The sequence below is a fragment of the Pholis gunnellus genome, assembly GCF_910591455.1.
Source record: "Pholis gunnellus genome assembly, chromosome: 6".
In the NCBI taxonomy this organism is placed as follows: Eukaryota; Metazoa; Chordata; class Actinopteri; order Perciformes; family Pholidae; genus Pholis; species Pholis gunnellus.
In genome coordinates, this window is record NC_136532.1 from 24,281,802 (window position 1) to 24,308,956 (window position 27,155).

Here is a 27,155-nt window from a genome sequence, read left to right on the forward strand (position 1 = left end):
GTCAAGTATTGTATTCAGTTCTTTTCTAATAGAAACGTGTGGAAGCTGCTAAATCCACATTAAAAACTGTCAATAAACATTATTGAAACCTACAGACCAGACTCCATTCACAAAATGTCTCTTTTTGAAGCAACATAAACCATGTTTTCACATTACAGAACTAGTGTGTGATTGTTGAAGTGCTTTGATGAATGTCAGTGTATTTTCTACATGAAAGAAACAGAATAGAGAAGTAAATTAATGTATCACTATTTGTTTTACCTTACAGCTTGTGAGTTTTCTAAAAGTTCCCGCTCAAACTCAGCTGGTTTAATTTTCCTTTTTTTATATAAAAAATGCTGTATTACAGATTTCCTCCACAAGACATCCAGTTCTCAGTATTACAAATATATAAATACTGCACTTCCTTCGTTAATATATATAAAAAGCGTATGACTTCTTACTTCTTCTTCTTCTTCTTCTTCTTCTTCTTCTTCTTCTTCTTCTTCTTCTTCTTCTTCTACTGTTGTAACTTCACAAAGAGATGAGCGCTGAATGTTTTTCCTCATGCTCCTCATGTTTCCTGTCCGTCTATCTACACTGACTGTAAAATAAGGGCAACAAAAAGGCCCAAGTTAATCTTTATAATATCTTTTTTAATCCGTTGTTCTCTCAGAGATGTTAAACTGAGACTGAACTCGTCTTCCAGAAACACTAAAAAGAAACAAAGTGTTTTAAAGTCCCTGAGTCAACAAAGCTGCAGATAAATAACGTGGAGACTCCTTTACATCGTATTCTTCATCATGTTTTATGTCTTTAAATACGTGGCGTCCTCGCTGATGTATACTTTTTTTCCATCCCACATTATTTGTATTGATGGATTCCATTTAATTTATATGTCAATAAATCATAACACATTTGTAACAGAGAATCCACAGCGACTCCTCCAACCTCATGTTTCCCCCAAAATCAGCTTTCTAGTCACAGAATAAGCTGAGAGAAAATAATCCTCTCTGCACCACTAATGCTTACATATGAAGTTGTGTGTCCGTCTCCAGTGTGTTGGAGTTTGTCTTTAGACGTACAAATGAGGTAAGATGTCTGGTGTGTTGCCATCAATCAGTCGGGGGGGGGGGGGGGGGGGGGGGGGGTACGTGAGGAGGGAGATGCAACGTTGAGCAACTGACGCTCTGCTTAAAACGGTATAATGTGCAAATATGTAGAGTCTCATAGAAAATGACTAGCAGTGTGTGGTGGTGTCTGTATCTGGATTTTCTCTTTTCTTAATATTTGGTTTTGTTCTGAGCGTCAGCGACGAGCATTTGGACACCAACGTGGATGTTTAACCTCCAGCCAATCAGCAGAGAGTTCAGCTCCTTCTCATTCAACATGTCCTCATGCAACCGTTTGTATATCTTAAGACAAAGTTGAGTTAAGCTCATTTTCTGTGCGGTTTCCTACTAAAGTCCTTTAGGTTTAATAAAAGATTGAGGAGTTCCATCTGAGGCCCAAATTAGTCCCAAAAACTGTAATCTGTAGTTTAAACTCAACCAAAGAGATTTGTCTTCCTCAGAGATACATGTGTGTGACTAAAACCACCATCAGTGCAACAACAACAACAACAACAGTAGACACAATGTAACTGCTGTTCAGTCAGAACTGATCCCTCCATCCACAGGTTTAATCTCTCTATACTGTACATGTGTCCATCCGTCCATTAACCCATCTGCCAACGTGCATCAGAACATCCATCCGCCTCCATTAGATAATCCATCCACAGTGAGCTTTAACCCCACTTACACTCCGCACGACACACCCGTCCACAGTCTGCAGGTTAAAACTGTCGCCGTGCAGAAGTGGAAAACGTGGCGATTTATATTTAGCTGCACTGGAACAACAGTCGCTGTCTGATGTAAAGAAAACACACACACAGGGTTCAAATATGTTCCCTCATGGAGGGTATAAGATAATCTAATTCACTGGAAGTCACAGGAATAGGTCACGCTAAATGAGATTAAAATAAATTTAAAGAAGACGCATGCTAACAGATTAGCCACCGGTGGTTCTTCTTGTTCAAAGTTCCGGTGAACGAAAGCAGCAGTGAGGAGGACAGCGGATGAGTAATGGGAGGAAACGGGGATGTCTTGCCCCCATAAAACACGTCTATTTCAGGCCCGGCGCTGCTTTACAAAGAGCTCTTATTTCGTTTTTCTTTTTAATAAAAACAATGGTGGAGGTCTGGAGCCGCATGTTGGGAAAGTGAAGGAGGCTGAAAGTGCTCGTAAATGTCAAATAGGCCACCTGAAGAATGGCCTGGGGTGCAAACTGCTGCTATTACCCTCCCAGAGAGGAAGTGTTGAGCCATTTGTTAAAGCTGAACAAGATCTTTAATGTGGAATGTTTGTATTTTATTGGCATGAATCCAAAGTGGAGCTGCAGCAAAGGCCACCCAACGCCAACCAGAGACAGATTTAATCCTAATCAGAAATGTATTGTTGGATTTTGAGCTTACAGAACAGCACATGCTATCATCTGCAACAAGCTTTAATGTGTATTAATGCATCTCTAATAATAATACTACATTAAACTAATACATAGACCCTTGATGATGATACATAATACTATGAAAGGGTCCATAATGCACAAGACTTTTGAATATATTTCGTTGATAATAGTTCTCTGCTTGTACATTTTGAAGATGCAGGAAGTATTATTTTAAAGGGACAGTGTGTAGGATTTAGTAGCATATTGCGGTGTGGTTGCAGATTGCATCTGACTGAATGCTCTTCTACTTCTCCACAAGCTGAACTTGTCAGTACAGACTACATGGCTTAAAATTATTCACATTATGGCATCAACCTCCGGCTCTGAAAAGTGAAACCAAAGCTTCATGTCTTAAAGCTGCATTCTCTCTAATGTCCACCAGGGGGAGACTCCTCTGGTTGTATAGAAGTCTATGAGAAAATGACTCTACTTCTCTCTTGATTTATTACCTCAGTAAACATTGTAAACATGAGTTTATGGTCTCAATCTCTAGTTTCAAGTCTTCTTCAATACAGCATGATGTTCATTTAGTAAATGATGGTCCATTTAGAGTCAAACAGACCATAAAGCAGGGGATGCTTTAGGGCGGGGCTACACAGTGATTGACAGGTCTCTACGTCACTCCTCCTCAGTCCAGATATGGTCACTTCCTGTTCACTGGTTGCAAACAACTAAGATGGCGACGGCCACAATGTCAATTTAGAGGCTTCAAAACATCAGTCCACAAACCGTCCGCTACTTATACACAGTTTACATATAACACGTTACATTCATCATTCATCATTACTATAATTAAACTACTTCAGGAGCAAACAAACAACGATTCTTAGTTTCAGGTGATATAAATTAATATAAGCTTGTTATGAATAATATATTCCATTTCTGCTAATAGATTCCCTAAAATGCTGCACTGGCTCTTTTTAAAGTTTACAATAATATTACAACCTTTACCAAAGTAAAGACTCTGAATCCCTCTTTCATAACACTGGTGTATACGTACATGTATGATGGCAAAATGTGTTTTTGAGTACATTTGTTTTAGTTCAGGATGAAAAAAAGGTCATTTTTGAGGCATAAATCAACACATTTTGTAATATTTTTGCGTGGAACTGGAACACCAAAGCTTGTTATTGTGGTTCATGCGCCGCCTCCTCCTGCTATCACACTGAAAACATGTCCTGATATGATGAATGAAGCTTATCTTTGGTCTGGAGACATACGTACTTATTTTGGATCATTTTCTCTTTTCTCAGCCAGAGCAGCTGCTCGATATTTCTGAAGCTGAACCTTTGAGTATCGCTGAATAATCAACCAAACTGGAGCTCCAACACCAGACGCCATTCATCAGTTCAGCCCCTTTCTTTACTGGTTTCAGAGTTAGACTCACTAAACAAAGAGAACGGCTTTAAAATAGGTTTATTCTCTCTTCCATTGGTTTGAATCTTATTTCAGAGCATCAAAGGAAACATTTTTGGAAATGCATGTATTGGTTTTCTTACTGAGAGTGAAATCAGAGGATCAATACCGTTCTCTTACAGTAAAGATGAAGCTACAGCCAGCAGCTGGTTAGCTTAGCATAAAGACTGGAAGCAGAGGGGTTTTGTTTGAAACAAAGTACGACAACGTGCTGGAAAGATTCCTTGGTTGCCAGAATCAGCCGGAGAGAAAAGATTTATGGTTCTGCCATGAAACCTGGCAACTTCACCGTGACCCTGGATGGATTACTGAATGAACCTACGGCCGAAAGTCCTCACCGACAAGATGTCACAATCTAAGAGACACAAACCCTCCAGGAAGAGACTCAAAATGTCCACAAAGACACAAAATGACCACAAAGAGACACAAGATAACTACAAAGAGACACAAGACAACTACAAAGGGACAAAGAGACACAAAACAACTACAAAGAGACACAAAACAACTAAAAAAGAGACATGAAATGAACACAAAGAGACATGAAATGAACACAAAGTCACAAAACAACCACAAAAAGAGGTTTAAAGTATAAAGTCTGTGTCTTGCTGAGGTGGTGGGTCACTTTTCCTTCTTTGTGCTCAGAGGACCATTATTGTCTCATAATCTGCCCGACTCTGTGACGACTGTGATTCTGTTCACACAACGTTTATTAATTAAACAAGAAATACTTTCAGCTCATAACTCTCCGTAAAGCCACAAACTGTTGTTTCACATTTCTGTTTGTTACGGATAAAGAAATGGAGATGAGGGAGCTTTTTTGTTAGGTGTTGAAATCCTGTCTTCAACATTCCCAGGAACAAAACTCTTCCTCTTTCCGGATGTGAACACATTCCTGACATTTGTCCGAGTATGCTAAAAATGATATTTCTGCCCTAAAAAAAAAAAAAGGTAAAAAAGCTGCTTTAAGGGAGTGAATCTGCAGCCAAATGACAGCTAATGTTAGAAAACGCAGAGATTTATTGACTCTGACGGAATGCAAGCTGACAATTATTATAATAGTTTTATTTTTGTAAGGCAGCTTTAGCACAGAAACCTTGTTAGTGGGTCAGTAAAGTGTAATCTCTCCTCTCACAGCTCCCCGTTAGCGCACGCCTGCATGGACGCCGTCCTGGCGGGCCTGAAGCCGCTGTACTGTCCGTCCGGACTCGGGTACTGCTCCCGGACCCTCCGCACGCAGCAGCTGGGGATGGCGGGCTGGGCGTCGACGGGCGGGACCCCGAACCTCCAGCTGACGTACTGACCGTAGGCGCAGTGACGCAGGGCGGCGGTCCGGCCTTGGCCGGCGGGCGGCGAGGACAGCGGGTCCCGGTACAGGAGGACGGCCTCCAGCAGGGGGCGACGCAACACGAGCCGCTCGAACAGCGGCGACGAGGCGACGCAGGCGCCGTCGCTCCACCGGCAGCATAGCTCCTCCTGGGGGAGGGAGGAGGGAGCGCAGCGGCCGCACTTACACCAGGCCGGAAAGAGTCGGCGGAGTTCGGGGTCAGGAGCGGGTTTATGGTCGGGAGCGGGTTTATGGTCGGGAGCGTCGGGGTCCACGGCGATACCCGGCTGGAGCAGACAGACGACGGCTCTCAGGTGCCCCTCGTTCTCCTGTCGGGACAAGATGAACAGGTTCAGGCTGTAGTTTGAGATTTTGGTCTATTTTACTTCCATAACACGTCTTCTTTCAGACTTGTGGAAATAAAACATTTATTTTGTGTGTTTGTAGATTTCTCCTAAATATACCAAGTTACCATTAGATAATGCCTCATTTGCATATTTAAACATAACATTTCAGAAAACGTGTGATACATAAAATAATCGTCTTAATGTCAGTAATGAACTGGTGAAGTTTCATGGTGACATCTATGAGTTCATTTTTACTATAATCTCGATTCACCTAAATTACTAAACATATTCACTAATAGAAATTATGCTTTTGTCCTATTTTAGAGATGCAGTATCTATTGTTCCTCAACAACAATACAGTGGAGGTAATTTAAGTTGTTAAAAAAATCTTCATTTCACATTTGTATGTCAGTAATATGACAATAAATCAAAGTTTGATGCTCAAAAACTACCTTATGGTCACTTACACCCTAAAAAACAACAACAATGTTTTAATGTTCTTGGCGTCGCGTTCAGTGGGGAATCTGAGGATCTGTCTCTTTATGGGGAGTTTATATTCATTAAATAATGCTTCATATCAAGGTTCCATAAAGTCACCAGAGATTCATCGCTCACTGACGCTTCAACCCTGAACGCTTTCTTTAGTTTCTGAGGCTATACTCTTGGATTATCAGACAGATTGTCGGTGTTGATTAAATATAAGAAGGATATTTAATGCGTGGTTCCTCTTCACCTTGTGCGGCCGAACAGACGTCGGTTTGACGTGTTGTAAACTTTTCTTCTGAGATCTCTTCACCAGCCGGATGTGTCTCTCGTCTACGTAGGACACGCAGAGGACACACTGCAGTCACACACACACACACACACACATCAACGGGATTATTTCATCACACTGTAAATAAAGTGTGTGTGTGTGTGTGTGTGTGTGTGTGTGTCGTCACCTTCCGTTTGTCCGCCACAGACTCCACTTTCTTCTTCGAGTAGATTTGTCCGTCCTCAGCAGAATAGCAGCTGGTTCCAATCAGCCAGTCGATCATCACGGTCGTCTGGAGGATGAAGAGACACACACACACACACACACACACACACACACACACACACACACACACATTTACCTCCCCCTGCAGCATCAATCGATGGTGCTGATGTGTCAACTGTGACACCAAATATGGCTTTATTATTTATTTTTGTGTAAATGGAAACGTATGAATATAATCATATAATAATAAAAATAATATTAGAAACGTGACAATGAAATGTTCCGTTCTGCATAACGAGAACTTTTACTTTTACTACTTTAAGTACATTTTGATGCTCAGAGTATTTCTACGCTGCAGTACTGCTACTTTGTACTGCGAGTACCAGATCTCGAGAGTACTTCTTCCACCTCTGGAGAAGTTTAATCCTCTCGTCTTCACCACGAAGCGAGCGAGTTTATTTACAGCGTGTCAAACTGTTTATTTGGTGATTAAAGTGTAACACGTCTCACCAGAGCGTAGTACGACAGCGTGGAGCCGATGTAGATCATCAGCCGAATGAAGCTGAACTTTCCCGCCTGTAAAGTCAATGAAACTTCACCACTTCATCACATTAAGATGATCATTTATTCTATTACAAGTTTCCTCAAATGTTTTGTTTAAATATGTAAATGAGGCATTATGCAACGGTAACTTTGGTGAATTTAAGAGAAATCTACAGATGTAAACAGACAAAAGTAGTAAAATTAATGTTTTATTTCCTCTCGTCTGAAAGAAGACGAGTTATGGAAGAAAAATAAATCAAAATCTATAAATAGACCAGCGCATGAAAAACAAGTCTAGAAAACTCCCCAACGTAACAAATAAATCGAATCTGTAAAAGTAAAAGAGAATAAAGCCACCTGTCCGAACACCATGACATCGAACCGGATCCCGAATGCTTTGTACAGCGTCCGCTCCTCCACCCCGTTCACCGTGTTGTACTTAGCAAATCTGATTAGAAGACGACAGAAATATGAGAAATAATGAATAAAAATAACGTTGACCTCTGACCCCGGCTCACCTGAAGGACGTTAACGTTGACCTCTGACCCTGAAGGATGTTAACGTTGACCTCTGACCCCGGCTCACCTGAAGGATGTTAACGTTGACCTCTGACCCTGAAGGATGTTAACGTTGACCTCTGACCCCGGCTCACCTGAAGGATGTTAACTTTGACCTCTGACCCCGGCTCACCTGAAGGATGTTAACTTTGACCTCTGACCCTGAAGGATGTTAACGTTGACCCACGTTGACCCTTGACCCCGGCTCACCTGAAGGATGTTAACGTTGACCTCTGACCCCGGCTCACCTGAAGGATGTTAACGTTGACCCCTGACCCCGGCTCACCTGAAGTTGAGTCCCGGGTAGAGCGTCCGGTTGCTCTCCTTCTCGTCCAGCCGTCTGAAGGAGTACCTGGGGAGGCAGCGCTGCGTGAGTCGGTCCAGGTTACAGTCCCACTTGATCTGGATGCCGATGACGCCCCCCTGTGGTCCACGGAGGAAGTGCTGATCATCAACCACAAAACCCTCACTGACCATCAGTAACTGATCCAGGGTCACATTTCACTCAGAGGGGACAACTTTCTGCTTTTACTTATTGTTTAGTATTACAAGATGTCTGAAATATTATGTTTAAATATGCAAATGAGGAATTCTCTAACGGTAACTTTTGGTGAATTTAGTAGAAATCTACAGACGTCAACAGACAAAGAAATAAAATGTATGTTTTCATTCCACTAGTCTGAACGAAGACGTTATGGAGGAAAAGTAGATCACAATCTCTAGAAGTGCATATTTGTACCTGCAGTGTCTCACCTTAAGTACATTTTGTTAATACTACTTATGTACTTTTACTTCAATGAAGGATTGTTTTACTTTGTGGTATAAAAACGTTAAAAGTGTTTAGGACGGAGTTCAGTTATTCAACTACAGAATAAATGTAATGAGTTACAGAGAATGAAATATCTCATTAAATGACTGTTAAGCTTCTAGAATAGAACATGAATGCTGTTATGTTAAATTAAAGTTTGACAGTAATCAGCTTATATTACTCTGCCTGGTTTCAGTTCATGCTTTTATGACTTTTCAACTTTATTCCCTTTAGTTTCAAACATTTGATAAAGAAGACTTTGATAAAGTAATTTAAGAAGTTACATTATTTAATCTGTAAACTATGTTTCTAAATTAACCTTCAACGGCTGGTTTTTGCTCAAAAATATATGAAACAGGTATAAACATTTGACACTAGACATGTTTTTAATCCTCTCAAAACATGTTAGTTTAAGCTTTCAGCATGAAGTGTATCCCACGAGTCACTGCAGCACAACCTTCAGCTCAGACCATGTTCAAACGGTGGAAATGAACTTTTTGTGCATCTTCTGCTTTTGTCTTTTCCGTTTGAGTCACTTCTGAGTCCTTAAAGTCTTATTTCCTGAAAACAAGAGAATGAAATCGGCCAAAGACGTAAAAGGATTTAAACTTGCTTCCAACAGAATTTAACTTCTTTTGAGATTTTTATAAAAATTGTGAAGAAGGAAAAAAAAAAGAATTGTGTGCTAAATATGACAAAAGTTGATCTTCGCTGGAAGATTTCTATCACTTGTTTTAAGAGAATAATACTGTTTAAAAGATGTTTAAATGTATTTTTAATGTATTTCACTGTGAGCAGATTTTTCACTTTCACACAAAGTGAAAGTTTGCTGAGTCAGCACTTCCTTTTTTTCGGGCTGTTTCACTTCAGCTTTTCAGAAAAACAAACAGGTCTGGAGTCAGTCAGTAAAATGTAATACTGTGATGTAAAATATACAGAAAGATTTAAACTTCACCTCCACGGCCATTTCAGAGAAGTTCTCCCCGGCCTCCCGGACGACGTCTCCCAGTCTGAAGATGGGACACAGAGAGTCTCTGTTCCTCTGGCAGCTCCTCAGGTAGCCTTCGTTCATCTCTGGGAGGATGTTCCTCCTGGAAGACACAAAGACACAAAGACACAAAACCAGACGCTTTTATTCACCTTTTAGAAACATCACCAGTCTGTTTTCAGCTCAGTTTTAGGCTCAATCTTCACACTCAAGAGGGTTTTATTTTCCATATTGCATTTCTGTAGACTTTGCCAAAGAGAATTACCCATAATTCATAGCATTGTGACGTTAAACATGGGGTTACCAGCGGGGGAAGAACAAAAAAAAGGTAAACAAAGAGGAGAGCAGGATGTAAAATTACATTTCCACAGAAAACATAAAATGATTATTATTCATCAAACATCTCTTTTGATTCTGATTATTGAGGCTGTTGACAAAAAACAAACCTCTCGTCTCTCGTCTCTAAAGTAAAAACCATCAACCATTTAAAGTTCCATCAGCTTTCTTATTTCATGAGAATAAAACAATGTAACCAAATACTTAACAAAAATAAAAAAGGAATAACTTCAATAATTTTCTTTTTTTTTGATAAGCTGTGACATGATACATGATAATACAGTAATTAAACCCCAAAGAGAAGAAAAACACTACTTTGTTGAGATACGGTATAAATGAAAGTGTTGCTGTTGGAGATAAAGCGTAACAACGTCTCACCGGGTGAAGTTGAACGCAGGGAACCGGATGTTGTTCTTGATGAGGACCGTGAAGTTCTCAGCTGCTGCCAGCAGAGCGGGTCTGCGTCATGGGAAATTAAAAGATATATTATATAAAACATATATATCACACTTAAGTCATTACAGTACATTTTTATAACAGACTCAAATCCACTGAACCTCCATCTTTGAGACCTGAATAGTTCTGAGGACGTTTTAACATGTTAGAGACTCGATCACGTTCGCTTCAAATCCTTTATATGCTCTAAAGACTCTTTACTCTGCAGCAAAGACTCAACATAGAGGAGCATTCAGCAGCTAAAGAGGAGGTGGGGAACAAAAACAGAGCTAAAAGAGGTATTATCTTATTAAATATCTGGTCATTTCATACATTTCCAGAACATGAACGTTGGATAAAGCCAGGTTCAAACCCCTCTGTGTGAACCTTCAGCACATAGAGAGGAGTGAACCTGTGAAGTTTGGTGTGTGTAAGAGCTGCTGAAGTGGAGATTTATCATCAGAGTCTGAGAACAAACTCCTTCAGAGAAAACGTCCTTTAAAGAGACGTTTAGTTCAGTTACAGACATTTAGAGACTCTACAGGTGAAGAGGGTCAACACATGAACTCATAGATATCACCATGAAGCTTCACCACTTCATCACTCACATTAAGGAGGATTTATTGTGTTACAAGTTATGTTTAAATATGCAAATGAGGCAATATGTAATGATATTATTGTGTCATGATACTATTCTGAGTTGCTTTCAAATTCAAAATAAAAATCTAATCAAATTTTAAATATGATGATGTGTCAACGTTGTGTCCGCGACTTGTTTCTGCTGCCCCCAAGTGGCCAAACAATAATAATCAGTTTTTGTATGTTTTAAGTTACATTCTGACCCGTTGGTGCCTCAACACTATTAGTCAGAGGACCAAGAGAAGAGGACTTCCTGCTGAGTCACAGGTCACATGACAATGAAACGGTGGAGTTCACCTCGGAGGCTTCGTCCTGGATTCGATGGGACACCAAGCAGAGACCTCGCAGGTTTTCCTCAACACGTCAAACTTCAGACACGATCCCGTCTTGATCCCTGAGACAGAAAACAAAGCGCTCAGCCTGATTCTGCAGCAGCTGTAATGTAGCAGAGCGCTGAGAGCGACTCGTCTGAATCCACAACACAGTGACGATACATTCCTCTGAGCGACGGCAGAGAAGTCCAAACCCCAAGTCACACAGAGACGCCTCGACACGTTGAGATGAGCCGGTAAGGCTCCCAAAGCTGCATGCAGCGCTGGAAAGTACATCTACTCGAGTACTACTTTCTGCTTCTCAGATATAAATATTGTACTTTTTACTCCATAGAAACAGACCATCTTCTCTCTGATGGTCTCTTTACTGATGGAGGTCTGATAGAGGATCAGGACTACACTGAGACTTGTTCATATAGAGGATCAGGACTACACTGAGACTTGTTCATATAGAGGATCAGGACTAGACTGAGACTGGTTCATATAGAGGATCAGGACTAGACTGAGACTGGTTCATATAGAGGATCAGGACTAAACTGAGACTGGTTCATATAGAGGATCAGGACTACACTGAGACTGGTTCATATAGAGGATCAGGACTACACTGAGACTGGTTCATATAGAGGATCAGGACTAGACTGAGACCGGTTCAGATCCAGATAAAGGTTCCTCACAGTAACTTTAAGATCTGAGTATTTCTTGCATCTCTGGATTTACTGTAACCAGGTTTCTAAAGTCCACGTTAACGATCCGGCTGCTTGACCCACATCAGGCTCAAAGAGGCACAAATCACAATTTGTGTTTTTTATTATCAGTTAATCTGCTTTAATCAATTTTACTGATGAGTCATCATCCGGTCTTTAGAATCTTCAAACGTCTGGTTTTGTCCAACAGAAAGCCCCAAAAAACTAAACGATATTCAGTTTATAATGATATAAAACCAGCATATCTTTTGCCAAATTTAGTCTTTAAAGGGGAATCGATTAGAAAAAAATGTTGCCCATTCATTTTGTGTCGCATCAATTAATGGACCGATGGTTGCAGCTTCAATCAGCCGTCTGTTTACTGGAGGATTTACTGACCCGACGACAGTGAAACAAGATGAATAAACAGGGAAAAGAACAATGAAACATCACGTTCACGTTATTTTAAATGTAACAGAAGCAGAGAGTACCGTGGCTCTGCTGGTCCCAGCCTCCTTCCTCACAGTCCTTATCACTGCGACACAATCTGTCCTTCTGGGGAACCTGGAATATAAACACTGCTGCAAAGTAAGAACGGTTTGCTGACGAGTTTTCACCCGAGTCATCGTCACTGCTACCTAATTATTAACGATGATGATGATGAAGAAGGACGAGCACCTCGGGACACTTCCCCTGCTTCTGGTTCTTCGTCACGATGACGTTGGTCACCACGAAGAAGGAGTTTTTCTCCTGAAAACAACAGAGAAACTTCTTAACTTACGGAGGACCAAAAGGACCTAAAGGGACCCTGAGGGGACCTCCTCCCTACCTGTGCGGGCCCGCTGTAGTCCACCACGTCCCAGACCACGTCCCCGACCCCGGGCAGCTGGGTCCGAGCTACACCCTTCAGCTTGGTGGTGACGGAGCTGACCACCAGGTCAAACTCCTGGTACTGCCTGTTCCACAGCAGCATCATGCTGCAGGACAACGAAACACACAAACTCTTCATTCAGCCGGGCAGACGGGCAGACTCACGTGTGTTTATTCCTTTAACCTTAAAGATATTTTCTTTTTATGCAAATCCAGATGATGGCGCTCTTCAACATTTCACCGATTTCATGAATTTATCTGCCAAATGTTTCAAAAATCTCTAATTCACTCCTTAAATTCTCTCTTATAATGTAACTTCTTCTCAACTCTCAGTTTACTGAACAACAAACAAGTTAAACCCTGTCGGAGAATTATGGAAGCTCTTTCCTCATACGTCCGATTGACTTTGTGTATATATATATATATATAATTAATTTAATAATTTCTGCCCAACGACTAATAAATCAATCAGCTAGTTGAGCGTTCTGTGTTTTTTCTTTTGTTGCTGACAGTTTAAAAGTATACCAGTATTTCATCCCTACTGTGTACTTGTACATGGATGTGTACTAACACTAAGGTTCTCTTGAGTCTTCAGTAATGACATAAAACATGATATGTTTGGTCTGACTCTCGAAAACCAAACTCACAGAACTTTGTGGGTACAAAACTGTAGGAATATACCGGAAATTACTTTAAACGCAACTGAGAACTGAACTGATACCAGACGACCAGATACAACAAGTTCTTTCTTTTTGTTTCCAAAGATATAAAACAGAGAAATCCAACAGCTCCTCAAATTACAGAAGAGACAAACAGAGAATTTCTAACATTTTTCTTAAAAAAATGTCTTAAATTATAAATGTATTCTCAAAATACAGAAATTGCAGATTGATTTTCTGTCAATTAGCTACTGGAGGAATGGACTGATAGTCAGATGTGACCGTTCTGTTTATAATCTCTCTTGTGAGTCGCTCAGGATCCAGTCAAATAAAACTCTAAAGTGCAATGAAACAAAAACTAAACTGCAAAATGAAAGAAATATATATGTTCTCATATTGTAAGCTACATTCAGAGGAATACAATCATCTGTTCGCTAATAAATGAAGGTCACCACTGGGCATTTTGAAATTATAAATATAAATGGATAAGTGATATTAAATATTACAGGGATCATTGTAAAAAAAAACTAAAATTAAAAAAAACTTTCCACAGAGTATTTCTTCCACATGCTCAGTAAAATACTCAGTACTTTATGGGATTAGTATACAAGTAAGTATTTTAAAGATAAACCGGAAATGATTTAACAATAAAAGCGTACCAAAAACGGACTGTTCCTACAAAATAAAACACATGTTAAAGAATAGTGTATCACGTGTCCACAGCAGGCGGCTCAGCTCCATTCAAACACCAATAATCCGCGTTATTGATTATCAGTTAGTGTGTCGTTTGAACCGTTAACTTGTTAGAAAGCAGCAGAGAGAGCGCCGCCGATCACAGCGCATGCGCAGATCAGCGCGGCTCAGAGACTTCTCACATGGCCTTCACTCACCAGATAAACAGCAGTATGGTTGCGTTCAGGCTCCACTTGAGAGAGCCGAGCCGGACGCTCTGGATCCGGACCAGCTTGTTGGTTTCATACTGACACAGGACTCCGCAGCCCGGCATCCTGCTGCTGCTGCTGCTGCTGCTGCCTGCTTCCTCTGCCGGAGGTGGAACCTCTGGCCAAATCCCAACGTGCCCCCTCACTGACTCACGGACTTTGAGGCGCGCTCCCGCGAAGTCCGTGACGGTTTAGGGCTGTCCCGCTGTCAAATCGTCAAGTGTTTGAGGGCTCTCTCGCAGACATTTTGAGCCCTTTATGAACCCTTTCCGCAAGTCAGCATGGTATGCTGACTTAGCCTAAGGGAATTACCCACGTCATTGCAATGTGACGTTAAACACGGGGTAACCAGTGGACGCACGGAGACGTAAACAAAGAGGTAAACTGAGAGGACGGCTCAGTATTACATTTACTCAGAAACATTAAGGGTTAAAGATGGAACAAAAAATAAACATGACATCAGAGAATATGTATTTATTTATTCATCAAATATTAGATTTTGTCATTGAAGCTGTTTTGACAAAAACGAGTAAATATATTATATGAAATTACTTCTAATCTTGTGAGTAAAGATCCTGGAAGACGTTCAAATCAGGGAGTACAAAGTATAAAATAAATACACACAATTCTACATCATATTTGTTGTCGTTTTCATGGTAACGTGATAAGTTGCAGTAAAGTGCTGTCCCGTTCATATTTACACCATTTGAAGCCCTCACAGTCCCTCACACTCAACCACTCACCAGGTGACGTCAGTAAGTCCTTGAGGGTTCAGGGTTTGAGGGTTTAGGGGGGACACTGGGGCCAAATCCCAACTTTTATTCAAATAAGAAGAGGGACACGTCCTCAATACTGTGGAAAGGAAAAAGACATTACAAAACAGAAAGTGTCTGTTCTGCAACAAAGTTCAGTTTTTAAGTAAAATATCACTCTGATAATATGAAAACAATAAGTTTCTTATAATTATAATAATAAACAATAAGATCTTTTGACCGCAGCCATGTTGGGAAAAGTGATCGCTGATCGATTAATTAATTAATTAATCAAACTTCAAATTAAACGAGATTCGTAATTGTGCAGAAATGTGTTTATATTTATTTATTGAATTCACTTTTCCTAGAATGCAGTCTCCAAATGTCTTATACAGCCAATTACGAACACTTGTTTTTATACACACCGAAATGTGTGAAGTCTTGGAGGAGAAGTATCTTCTTCTATCGTCTTTGAGCTGGACGGTAAATGATGCTGCAACATGAAACACGACGTGTTTACGCGTCAAATTATGAAGCTGACGCATCACTGCAGAGTATCTCAATTACTAAGAATATAATGAGACTAAAAAGCATCAAAAGCTGAGGCCTGGTCGCCAACCTGGCAACAACATGTTAGAAGTCGACGCCTGAAATAGTGATTCTGATGAACAGGACGGGGAGCTGAAGCGATGAGTAGACAAGTTATTGATCAAAGAAACCGTCTCTGGTTCCAGCTGGAGAGACCGTTCACTGCGTTTCTCCATCTTAAGTCTTTTTAATAGAACATACATCTTTTGTGTATTTTAACCTTTTTCACTACTTGTGTTGAAGTGTTTTCCTCACCGTGAATACACAGACGAACATACTGAGAAATAGAATAAATATAAAACAATGATTAACTTTCCATGATATAAAAATGTGAGAACATTTGTTTGGAAACAAACCCAGAAAAAAAAAGTAAAATCTGTTTTTCCATCTGCATGTTTTGCAGCTTTCCTTGGAGATAAAGAGCTTCTTGTTCCCGACAGGAACAACAGAGGATTTCTTTTGAGGAAACAATGAGCGTCTCTGCAGAAAGTCATGTGTGCACCGCTGGAATGTCAGCGAGGACGTCCACTATGTGTTTTATCCAACTAAATACTTCTCCTCCACCACAGCTAGTTTACATGCTGAACGATACTCTAGTGTGGTAGTGTTTAGATGTATAGTTAGTGTTTAGTGTTTAGATGTATAGAGTTTAGTGTTGTATAGTGTTTAGTGTTTAGCGTGTATTTGTATAGTGGTGCTGTGTGATGCAACACCAAATGTCAATTTATCAAAATGTATAATGTTCTCAAAGCGTCAGTTTTTCATTTGAATAATGAATTCTCATTTTGAAGGAAGGGCTTTTATGCCACCAGCTTTTTATGTGGAGGTCCAATCAGTGTCGATGGGAAATGTAGTTGAGCGCCTAAAATTAATGTGACAGTGCTGAAATGTGCCAGAAATCCTCTTCTTTTCCCCACATACTTAAAGGCAATGATGGACTGTGACTTCCTCTCACCGAAATAACTGTACTATATATATATATATATATATATATATGTATATATAATGTGTCATATAACAATTTAAATGAATCCAAATGATCTTTTTAAAACTAAAAACTACGTTTCAGAAAGCAGTTTAAAAGTTGACAGAAAGTAAAAAAATGGACACAGATGTTGTTGTTTTTGTATCACTTTAATATTTGTGGCGTTGGGATCATAAATGTGCATTTATTCATGACAAAGCACACACTGATACACAGTAACACACATTTGTCCTCGTTTTTCCTGGCGAATATTTAAAGTTTCCATTTTGTTCATTTTAATTTTATAGCATGAAAACAAAGTTTTGTTGTTTTTTGCTGATAAATCAAATGATGCTGAATCCGATAATCACATTAAAGATGTTTAAACAACCTGCACGGGATTTCTGCTGATGAAAAATGAAACCCACCATACATGAGTGAAATTAAGATGGCATTAAGATATGTTGACGGTAGTATTATCTGATCGCACTCAGCTGAAGAGCTTCCTAAACTTTGGTTTGAGCATCTCCATCTCGCTGTTGTTCTGCATCTTCTGCGTCAGGCTGCTTGCCGTCATGATCAACTCGTGGCCTTCGTCAAACAGCTTCTCACCGATCGCCTTCTTCACCCGCTCTCTCCAGACGGTCAACTTCGGCCGGCCTTCGAACACGTCCACGCCGACTCCAACGGGCTGAAACACACACACACACACACACACACACACACACACACACACATATATATATATATATATTACTATTTCTTAAATGTACTTTTTTTTTCTTGTTCTTACTTTTTTATTTTCAATTTTTTTTTTTTATATTTGAAATCTAAATTTGAAATTTAGATTTTGGTATAGTATATATATATACACACATATATATTTATTTGAAGTTATTTTTGTGTATTTTAAGAGGTTACAGAGTTTGTTATGATGGCGTGTTGGGGCCATTGTAGGTATAAAAAGGTTGGGTAATATTCCAAGAAAAGAATATATAATCTTTAAGATTATGAAGTTATTTAATCTGAAAAAAATAGTCAAAGTTAGAACAAGAACAAAAATCTATAAAAAGCTATTTTGAAAAGGTCAGAAAAAAATGAAATGTGATGAAATCAAGATCAAATAGTCACAGCTGTAGAATCAGTAGAAGTTGTTACTTACACGTACTTACCACTACTACTAGGTAGTAGTAGTAGTGGTACTAGTAGTAGTATTACCTGCATGATCTCAACGATAGCCACCAGATCGGCCAGAGAGATTTTCTCTCCGATGATGAACGGTTTGCTCTGCAGGAATTTCTCCTCCAGCATTTTGAGCGACTGATTGAGATCCTCGACGGCGGCGTCCATCTTCTCCTTCGGGACCTCAGCGTCCATGATGAAGGGAAACAGAGCCTGCAAACATCAAACACACAACAGCAGGTGTTCCATCATGACGGGTCTATTCGGAACTTTGATGCTGATTCTGCTGCTTTCTTTGATAGTCAGTGAGATTCTGTAGTTTTCATTTCTATAAAAACTAGAGACGCGAGAGGTAAATTAAATCAATAATGTAAGAAAGAAGAGGAATATTTTAAAGTCTGTAAAAGCTGAAGCTGAACTGGATCATAGGATTTAAAGTGTAAGAAGAAGGTGATTAGTTGCAAAATTGGGAGTTTGTTTCATTCGTATGAACGTCACGGAAAAGTCAAACAATACCAATTATGTATTTAAGATTATAATTATACGTTTTTTTAAAGGAAGTGAAGTAGTAGGAATAGGAATATAATCCTTCTGATTGTCGTTGGAAAGTTGAATAATACCCCAAAAAACTAAAGCTACAAAATAAATAAAGTTACTCCAGTTTGAAGCGGTTAAATGTGTGTGTGTGTGTGTGTGTGTGTGTGTGTGTGTGTGTGTGAGGACACAGCTGATCCGGGACTCGTACCTTGAGCAGGAAGACCTTTGAGCCGTGAGCTCTGAGGTTCATGTGCTGCCACGACAGATATTCATTAACCCGAGCTCTCTGCTGCAGCTCAGCCGGGAACCAGTGATCCGCCACCGACGGGTGTTTCTGCACCAGGTACTTCAGGATGGCCGTGCTGCAGCACAGACGCAGGACAGAAGAAACCTGTCAATCACTGTGTAGCCCCGCCCTAAAGCATCCCCTGCTTTATGGTCTGTTTGACTCTAAATGGACCATCATTTACTAAATGAACATCATGCTGTATTGAAGAAGACTTGAAACTAGAGATTGAGACCATAAACTCATGTTTACAATGTTTACTGAGGTAATAAATCAAGAGAGAAGTAGAGTCATTTTCTCATAGACTTCTATACAACCAGAGGAGTCGCCCCTGGTGGACATTAGAGAGAATGCACTTATAATAAATCTATTAAACGTCACTTTTGAGTGCTTTAAGTAGTGAACACGTCCTTTGAATCCACCCATAAAATTAAAATCCTATAAAAAAAACTCTTCCTCCTGCTGGTGTCTGAAACACAAACAGATGGACTGATCAGAGTTTACACTCACTCCAGTCCATAACTATCAGCATCAGCTGTATTTAATAGTAGATGTAAGGACGTCACCGTTGTACCTCTCCGTCAGGACGAAGCTTCCGTCCTTCATCACAGGAACCCTCCTCATGGGGCTGATCTTTCCGAACTCCTCGCTGTACTGTTGTCCTGAGACAAACACACACACATTGTTTGTGTTGTTATGTGAACAGAAAGAAAAGAAGAAGAATTCAATAATGTGAAGAGTTCACGCTCCATTTAGGGACCAAGAGATTTATGAAATATGAAACAACATGAAACTGATTCTGGTGATGTTTTTATGTGGGTCCCCCCCCCTCTGCTCTCAAACACGCGTCTCCTTCCTTTATTTCCTTTCCTCGTCCCCTCCCTGTTACACTCAATCACCTCAGGGACGCAGGACGGTTTTATCTGGACGCTCTGACCTTTGACCCGAGACATTCCCCCCCCCCACACACACACCCACTGTTTGCTTGTGACGGCCGGTGATCGAGGAGTTAACTTCGCTCTGCTGCTGCTTTCTGGGTGAAATGTGGAAATGTAAACTGATAGCCTCGAGGAGGAGGACGAAGAGGAGGAGGAGGAAGAGGAGGAGGAGGGATTCTTTTTCACTTTTTTTTAATCTTCGTGCTTACGGTTCAATGTCCTTCTGTTCTTGTGCAAAATGTTGCACAAGATGGCTACAAATGTAGATTCCTGGAGCTGCATCTTATGCAACAAGTTAAAAGTTTTGCACGTCGACGAACTTTGGAAACTTTTGCAAAACATCTGTTAACTTTGTGTTCACTTCTATAAGCTCAAAAACAAAGTATTTTAAAAGGCAGAATGTGAGCTTTACAAACACAAATCACACATGCAAGCATCAAATAAAAACAGGTTTGTCCCTGTGTGTGTGTGTGTGTGTGTGCAGCATTACCTTTGGAGAGATCCACCAGCTTGAACTCAAAGGGAATCCCGACCGCTTTGGCGAACAGGAAGACGGATCGGCAGGGCTGTGAGTGCAGGTCCAGATAGAGCTCCATCGTGATGCTTCGTGTCCAGCGGTTCAGTCCTCTCCCGTCCTGCAGAGACTCTTGTTATCCTCCCGTCCTGCAGAGACTCTTGTTATCCTCCCATCCTGCAGCAGAGCTCCTCCCCCCCCTTTGGCTGCTTGTTGAGAGGCTCGTGGTTTCTAAACGGTGGCGACAGTTCAAAGTGAAGCAGGCCGTCGTGGTTGAGCGGTCTGACCTTAGACCTCGGCCCGGTGAGACACTTGTGTAAACACACTCTGCTGAGATCGTCACATGACTATCTGCTTTATTTATCTCCTTATTTCTGATGACTCTACAGCAGCAGGCGTCAGTGGAAACAGGGTTTGACGTACAAAACGCATTCTTTACACATTAATAAAACATCACTGTGAATGTGCCAAGAGAATATTTCATCTGTAGTCCGGACAGATGTTACAAAGTCCCCCCTAAAAAAACATTACAAGGTTATTCATCATTTATCCTTTTATAAACACGCAGAAACAATAATAAAAGAGATTAATATATATTTATATATACATATACATATATAAATACATACATACTTCCAGGTTTTGGACTGTTGGTCGGACAAAACAAGACATTTGAGGACGTCAAGTTTGGAATCTGGGAACTTGTGATGAGCAATTTTTCACTATTTCCTAATTTTTGTTATTAAAGCAATAATTCAACAGAATAATCCTCAGAGTTATAAAAATAACTTTTCAGTCTGTAAACAGTAATTATCTCCAAATCTACAGAGTAATCTGAACAAAAACAGGATGAAAGTGACTAAAACCTTTATTTTGAAAGCGAGCGGTGGGATGAAAACAGTTGTCTTTCTTTTCTTTTTGCCATTTCTGCTTTATTGTGACGGTGAAAGGAGGACGGGGCCCTGGTCTGGACACAAACCCCCGGCGCCAGCCTCCTACGCAAGTCCACATTCATCTGTCTTGCTGCTGACTGGATCTGGTTCAGCGGTCTGCAGAGGTGGAGGCCTCTGGATCACAGCTGGATGTCTTCTCACGGCACAGTTTCCTGCGGGACGGACGGAGCGACAGCTTTTAAACAAAGAAATAGAGTCAAACTAAGAACACAAGTCAAAGACAAGAGTCCGGTTTATTTTATTGCAATAATCTGAAATGCAATTGTTTTTACTCTTCCCAGCAGCTGGGCTGGCCGGCTCAACATCCGGCTCAACATCTGGCTCTAGTTCGGCTCGTAAAGTGAAAGTATACTCCTTGTGCAGACTGGCCCATTCCAAATCATATACTCACGGTGGGTTTATATCATTGATTATAGTTATTGATGCATTAATGTTGCAACTCAATGTTGAGCTCATTTGAACTACTTTATATACTTAGTAATTAGGCTATATAATACTTAATGCTACATCATAGTTTAGTAGTTGATTTATATTTTTGGTATTTAAACTGAATCTGCAAAGAAGCCCAACTAGTAACAGATATTGTTAAATAAATGAAGTTAAAAGTAGAATGTTTCCCTCTGAGATGTAGTATAAAGTTACATAAAATGGAAAAGCTCAAGTAAAGTAGGCAACGAGTCCCTCAAATTGTACTCAAGTACATTCCACCACAGCTAAAACAAGAGCACAACGTTCTTCTTGCATCCAGCCGCTTCATTTTAGAACCAGATTGGTGCTTTTAACCTCCGGTTCTGAGGTCCACCCACCAGCCTCACAAAGCCCCGTATGGAAACACCGAGGTAGGGTACGGTGGGTGTTCAGCTACAAGCAGCTGCTCCTTTTGGCCTCACACAAACGCTCTTTAGTTTGCATGTTTTGATAGTTCAACAGCTGATATGGTTCTGGTGGGACCAGAGCCTCAGCAGGACTCTGACCCGCTCGCTGTGAGGAAACAGCTGCAGTGTCTTCTGTTGTTTTTCTTCTTTCCATAACAGGAAACAGAGACACGTTTCCTGTGGAGAGGGATCCCAGTACCTGTCTGGTTTGGAGGTCTTAGGTCTGAGGTTTCTGTGCTCGGGCGAGTCGTTGAGGGGGCGGAGCCTGGGGGGCGGAGCCTGGGGGGCGCTGCTCTCCAGGATCTCCAGCAGCCTCAGCATCTTCCAATCGGTCTCGGACGTCTCCTTCGAGTCCTGCAGAGGACAGTAGACTACATCAAGAAGTGATCTCAACACAGAAGCCTAAATATTTAATGTAATGCAAATATTATATGTTGAAAGGTCACAAACAATTTGATCAAAATGTGATTGATAATAAACAACACAGATAAAAGTATGCTTACAAAAATACAGCTTCAATTATTATTATTATACTATTTTATAAGTTTCTGATGTTTTCCATTTTAAAAGACTCTGTTCCTGAACACAGCAGCTGCATGTGAGTCATAAAATGTAGACGGGATCACTAGACCAGCTGACAGCCGGACAACAGAAGCACTGATCAGATTAAATGAGACAGAAAGTCGTTAAGTGACGGTGAAGCTGTTACGATACTGTAAAGATGCATATTGTTGAATATTAATGCTCACATACTCGTCCTAGTTTGGATTCATGCAGAAAAGTGAAGCAGCTGTTTAATTGTTGCTAAAGCACATTTAATCTCGTACTGCACTCAAGTATAATCTTGAGGTACTTGAACTTTAATCGAGTATTTCTAACATGTGCTACGTAATACTTGTACAGCTGTAAACTACTTCTACTCGTAATGGAGCGTTTAAACGTGTTAGATTGTGTTGCTAAAGATCTGAATACTTCTTGGATGTTCGTCAGAAGGTGAAGGTGACGTCATGACTCTCTGGGAAAACAGCCGACGGTATTTCAGAGCAACGAGCGGTTCAAGGTTTTTGTTTGGAGGCGGCGGGAAGTGAAGCAGCTGTCCTGGTGCTGTGTTGTTGTTGTGATTTACCGTCAGGATGTGTCTGAGGAGGAGGACTCCCTCCTTCGTGACGGCCTCCAGCTGCCTCCCCCGGCTGCTGCTGCCGCTCTCCCTCTGGAGCTCGGCCCTCAGCTCGGCTGACTCGGCTGTTTTCTGACGGATCTCCTCGGACTCTGAGGTCAGGAGCCGTCTGACATCACGACTGAGAGAATCACAGCAACGACGTTTACATGTACACTAATATTCCACTGTTATTCCAAGTATGAAAATACTCAGAATGTGATGACAGTCATTATTAGGCCATATTCAGAATGGAGCGTTTTCTGGCATTTCTAGGACATGTGAAATATGCCGATGATATTCAGGTTTTCTTCTGCACAGCTGCAAAGAACAATTACAACTTGAAGAACACAGTTTTTCTAAACTTGCAGGACGGTGACATCGAGGGTTGACCACAGGAGAGACATGACTGCAGTTAATAAAAGGTTTAGGATATTTAAAAGCACGTTTTTAAGAATCAGAATCAGCTTCATTGGCCGCGTGTGTGTCGGCATACGAGGGATTTGACTTTCCGTTGCTCTCAACGTACATACACAGAATGTACAGAAGAACAGATACCAGCATAAACATGAACTACTATGTACACATTTTAATATAAATATACATACAAAAGCATATATATATGAACATAAGAACAACAATGACCATGAAATGGAGGTACTACTGCAGATCAGAGTACGCACGGCTGCATGTAAACTGTAATAATAGCAGAACGTTGATTTTCATTAACCATCCAATCAGATTAATGAGAGTACCGTCTGGAATATTTTGTGCATCTAACCGTAGTCACTGTGGAGCAACAGTGGGGGTGTAGCTCAGTGGTAGAGCATTTGACTGCAGATCAAGAGGTCTCTGGTTCAATTCCGGACGCCCCCTGTGACATTTTTATTATCGCTTCATTGGCTTGAACTCAGGGTGTGAAACACCCGGCCGGGGGTTCTGGAGGCCTCCACAGACTCAATACATAAGATTCAAGACAAATTGTAAGTGACAGATGATTCTCTTATGAATTTAGAGACCCCTGTGATCTGTGTTGAGGCTTTCAGGAGATCTCAAGTGTCAATCTACGGGTCTCGGAGCCCCAGAGAACCCCCGTATTCCACGCACGGCTGGTACTGTCTGTTTACTTCTATGAATGGACGCGGTGCAATCGGACAATAATTACTATAAAAAATGGGGTGTAAATACTTTGAGCGTTTTAATGTTCCTTGAAATGCACCTTACATGACAAAGAAAGTGAATCTCAGGCGGTTCGTAGGACGAGAGTAAACTTTTACCTGAGAAAGCGTTTCCTGGCCAGCACGCTCTTGTGGGAGGAGCTACAGTCCGTCAGCTCCGCCTTCAGCTGCTCGCACGCCATCTTCATCTGCTGCACCTCCTGGAGAAGAAAAGAAGTCAATGATGAAGTGTCTTAAAGCTGCATTCTCTCTAGTGTCCACCAGGGGGCGACTCCTCTGGTTGTATAGAAGTCTATGAGAAAATGACTCTACTTCTCTCTTGATTTATTACCTCAGTAAACATTGTAAACATGAGTTTATGGTCTCAATCTCTAGTTTCAAGTCTTCTTCAATACAGCATGATGTTCATTTAGTAAATGATGGTCCATTTAGAGTCAAACAGACCATAAAACAGGGTATGCTTTAGGGGCGGGGCTACACGGTGATTGACAGGTCTCTACCAGAGACGTATACGGCGTCTCTAAGTCACTCCTCCTCAGTCCAGATATGGACACTTCCTGTTCATCGGTTTGCGAAAATAAAAAACATGACGACCATAATCCAAGATGGCGACGGTGAAATCGCTGAACTCGAGGCTTCAAAAAACTGCAGCCCTAGTTTCAAGTCTATATTCTTTCTCTGATTTTTGGAGGGAAACTCTGTAAGAAACGCTTCTTCTCTGACTGAGGTTCATTTTCAAGTTTCTCACATGTTCTCGCCTTCAGTTTGCTCACCTGCTGCGCGTTAGAGTGAGGTTGATAAGCTAATACTACAAATCATAGATTAGCAGAATGTACTACAATGTCTGAACTTTCTGCACAAGCTATTCTCTCACAAACACCGAGGCGGAGTTCTCCAGCCTGTGACAGTGACGCTATAGTCAGAATGTTGGGGTGTAGCTCAGTGGTAGAGGTATTCAAGAGGTCTACAGTTCAAATCTGGATGCCCCCCCTGGAGTCTAAATGATGTTTAACTGTCCTTTACCTTCCTGCGGGTGTAGTTCTCCATGTACACCCTCATCAGATCGTTCACCAGCTGGTCCCTCTCAACGGCGACATCCCTGTCTTTGTCTTGCAAGGCATCTCTCTCCACCAGCAGAGCCTCGTTCTCCTTCTGCAGGGGGTAAAGCTGCTCCAGCAACTTACCGTGAACGGCTCTCTCCTCACGGAGAATATGCGAGGTGTTCATCCCAATGTAGAAGTCCATTAGTTTCCTCTCAAACGCAATCATCCTGTTTGTTGGGTGAAGAAGAAGAAGAAGAAGAAGAAGATCAGCATGGAAACGTTTCCCTGCGGATTTAAACGCTAACTCTGTCCTGGACTTTTACTTTTGCCCCTCCAACTTGTCTTCGTTCTTCCGGCTACCAACGTTGGCTTTGAGCTTCTCGTTCTGACTGACCAGCAGCTTCACCTGGGCCTCCATGTCCAACTGCTGCTGCGTCAGCAGGATCAGCTGCTCCTCCAGCTCCTGCTGCTTGCGGGATTTTGCCGCTGAGGGGAAAAGAGGAAAAGTAAATAAGGAGATGCTTCCCTGTGTCCGGCTTGAGGTGTTGCATCCAACAATCTGACATTCACAACTTCACGCAGCAATATCAAGCTTTAACCTTTGACATCAGAATCTAGTCTGAGTCAGGCGGCAACCTCGGGTTCTGCTGATTGAAGCCAATGCGGAAGTGTCTTAAAGCTGCATTCTCTCTAATGTCCACCAGGGGGCGACTCCTCTGGTTGTATAGAAGTCTATGAGAAAATGACTCTACTTCTCTCTTGATTTATTACCTCAGTAAACATTGTAAACATGAGTTTATGGTCTCAATCTCTAGTTTCAAGTCTTCTTCAATACAGCATGATGTTCATTTAGTAACTTATGGTCCATTTAGAGTCAAACAGACCATAAAGCAGGGGATGCTTTAGGGGCGGGGCTACACAGTGATTGACAGGTCTCTACCAGAGACGTATACGGCGTCTCTACGTCACTCCTCCTCAGTCCAGATATGGTCACTTCCTGTTCACTGGTTGCCAAAAAAAACACAAAGATGACGAGGGCAATATCGCCGAACTCGAGGCTTCAAAACATCAGTCCAGAAACTAATGAGTGACGTCATGATGACTACGTCCACTTCTTATGAACAGTCTGTGGTCTGAGTGCATACAATTCTACTTTGACCCAACCAGTGAGAACTAGGTGCTTTACTAATCCTGTGTTTTGTTTGTTTTTAAGGCGATTACACTAATGTCTCACAATCAATATATTGATCATTTATTGATGTTACACTGCCAATGAGACAAAAGGCTCCTCTTCTCTGTCCCGGTGTCGTCAAATTATTTTTCAATCAAAACAAAAATCTGTCAAATGTTGAAGAAAGATTTACAGACTTGACGTACATTCTGGGACCTCATTAAAAACTCAATCCACCGGGCTGTGATCATGAGGCGACTCTTCAACCACTACACAGTATTACTAACTCAAGAATCATGGGCACGGTAATCAAAACCAGTTAATCAGTTTAAGCCAACATTAAAATAATACGTTTTCTCAACGAGCAATGCTGTATTCATTTAATGTCAATCAATGTCTCGGAGCAAATATCGATATCTAAATGCTAACTTCTGAGTGAACATGAGCGCAGTTCATGCTCGGTCAAGATGAATACCGTCTATTTGATTTAAGTTCAGAGAAGTTTAATTTATTTTTTATATAAAAATGACAAATTAAGTGAACTGAATATATCATTTTTAACTTAATATTTACTTAAAAAAAACATTACCATTACTTCTTTTATTCTTAGGTTATCAGTTCCCTCAAACATTTTGAGT

At 41.0% G+C, this 27,155-nt stretch overlaps 2 protein-coding genes across 2 annotated transcripts; both read right to left on the reverse strand.

The window, feature by feature from the left end:
* Positions 1-3,931: 3,931 nt before the first annotated feature.
* Positions 3,932-14,504, reverse strand: p2rx7 (purinergic receptor P2X, ligand-gated ion channel, 7). The gene is made up of 13 exons (XM_079161454.1): positions 14,330-14,504; positions 12,740-12,887; positions 12,589-12,660; positions 12,402-12,474; positions 11,193-11,289; positions 10,200-10,280; positions 9,453-9,588; positions 7,976-8,112; positions 7,490-7,580; positions 7,100-7,165; positions 6,552-6,656; positions 6,344-6,451; positions 3,932-5,592 (listed from the first exon to the last, which is right to left on the reverse strand). The coding sequence occupies exons 1-13, from the start codon at positions 14,443-14,445 to the stop codon at positions 5,068-5,070; spliced, it is 1,755 nt and encodes a 584-aa protein (XP_079017580.1). The 5' UTR covers positions 14,446-14,504; the 3' UTR covers positions 3,932-5,067.
* Positions 14,505-16,819: 2,315 nt separating this feature from the next.
* On the reverse strand, positions 16,820-20,330 carry gstt1a (glutathione S-transferase theta 1a). The gene is made up of 5 exons (XM_079161982.1): positions 20,118-20,330; positions 19,264-19,351; positions 18,612-18,765; positions 17,903-18,079; positions 16,820-17,375 (listed from the first exon to the last, which is right to left on the reverse strand). The coding sequence occupies exons 1-5, from the start codon at positions 20,221-20,223 to the stop codon at positions 17,175-17,177; spliced, it is 726 nt and encodes a 241-aa protein (XP_079018108.1). The 5' UTR covers positions 20,224-20,330; the 3' UTR covers positions 16,820-17,174.
* Between the last annotated feature and the right edge of the window lie 6,825 nt (positions 20,331-27,155).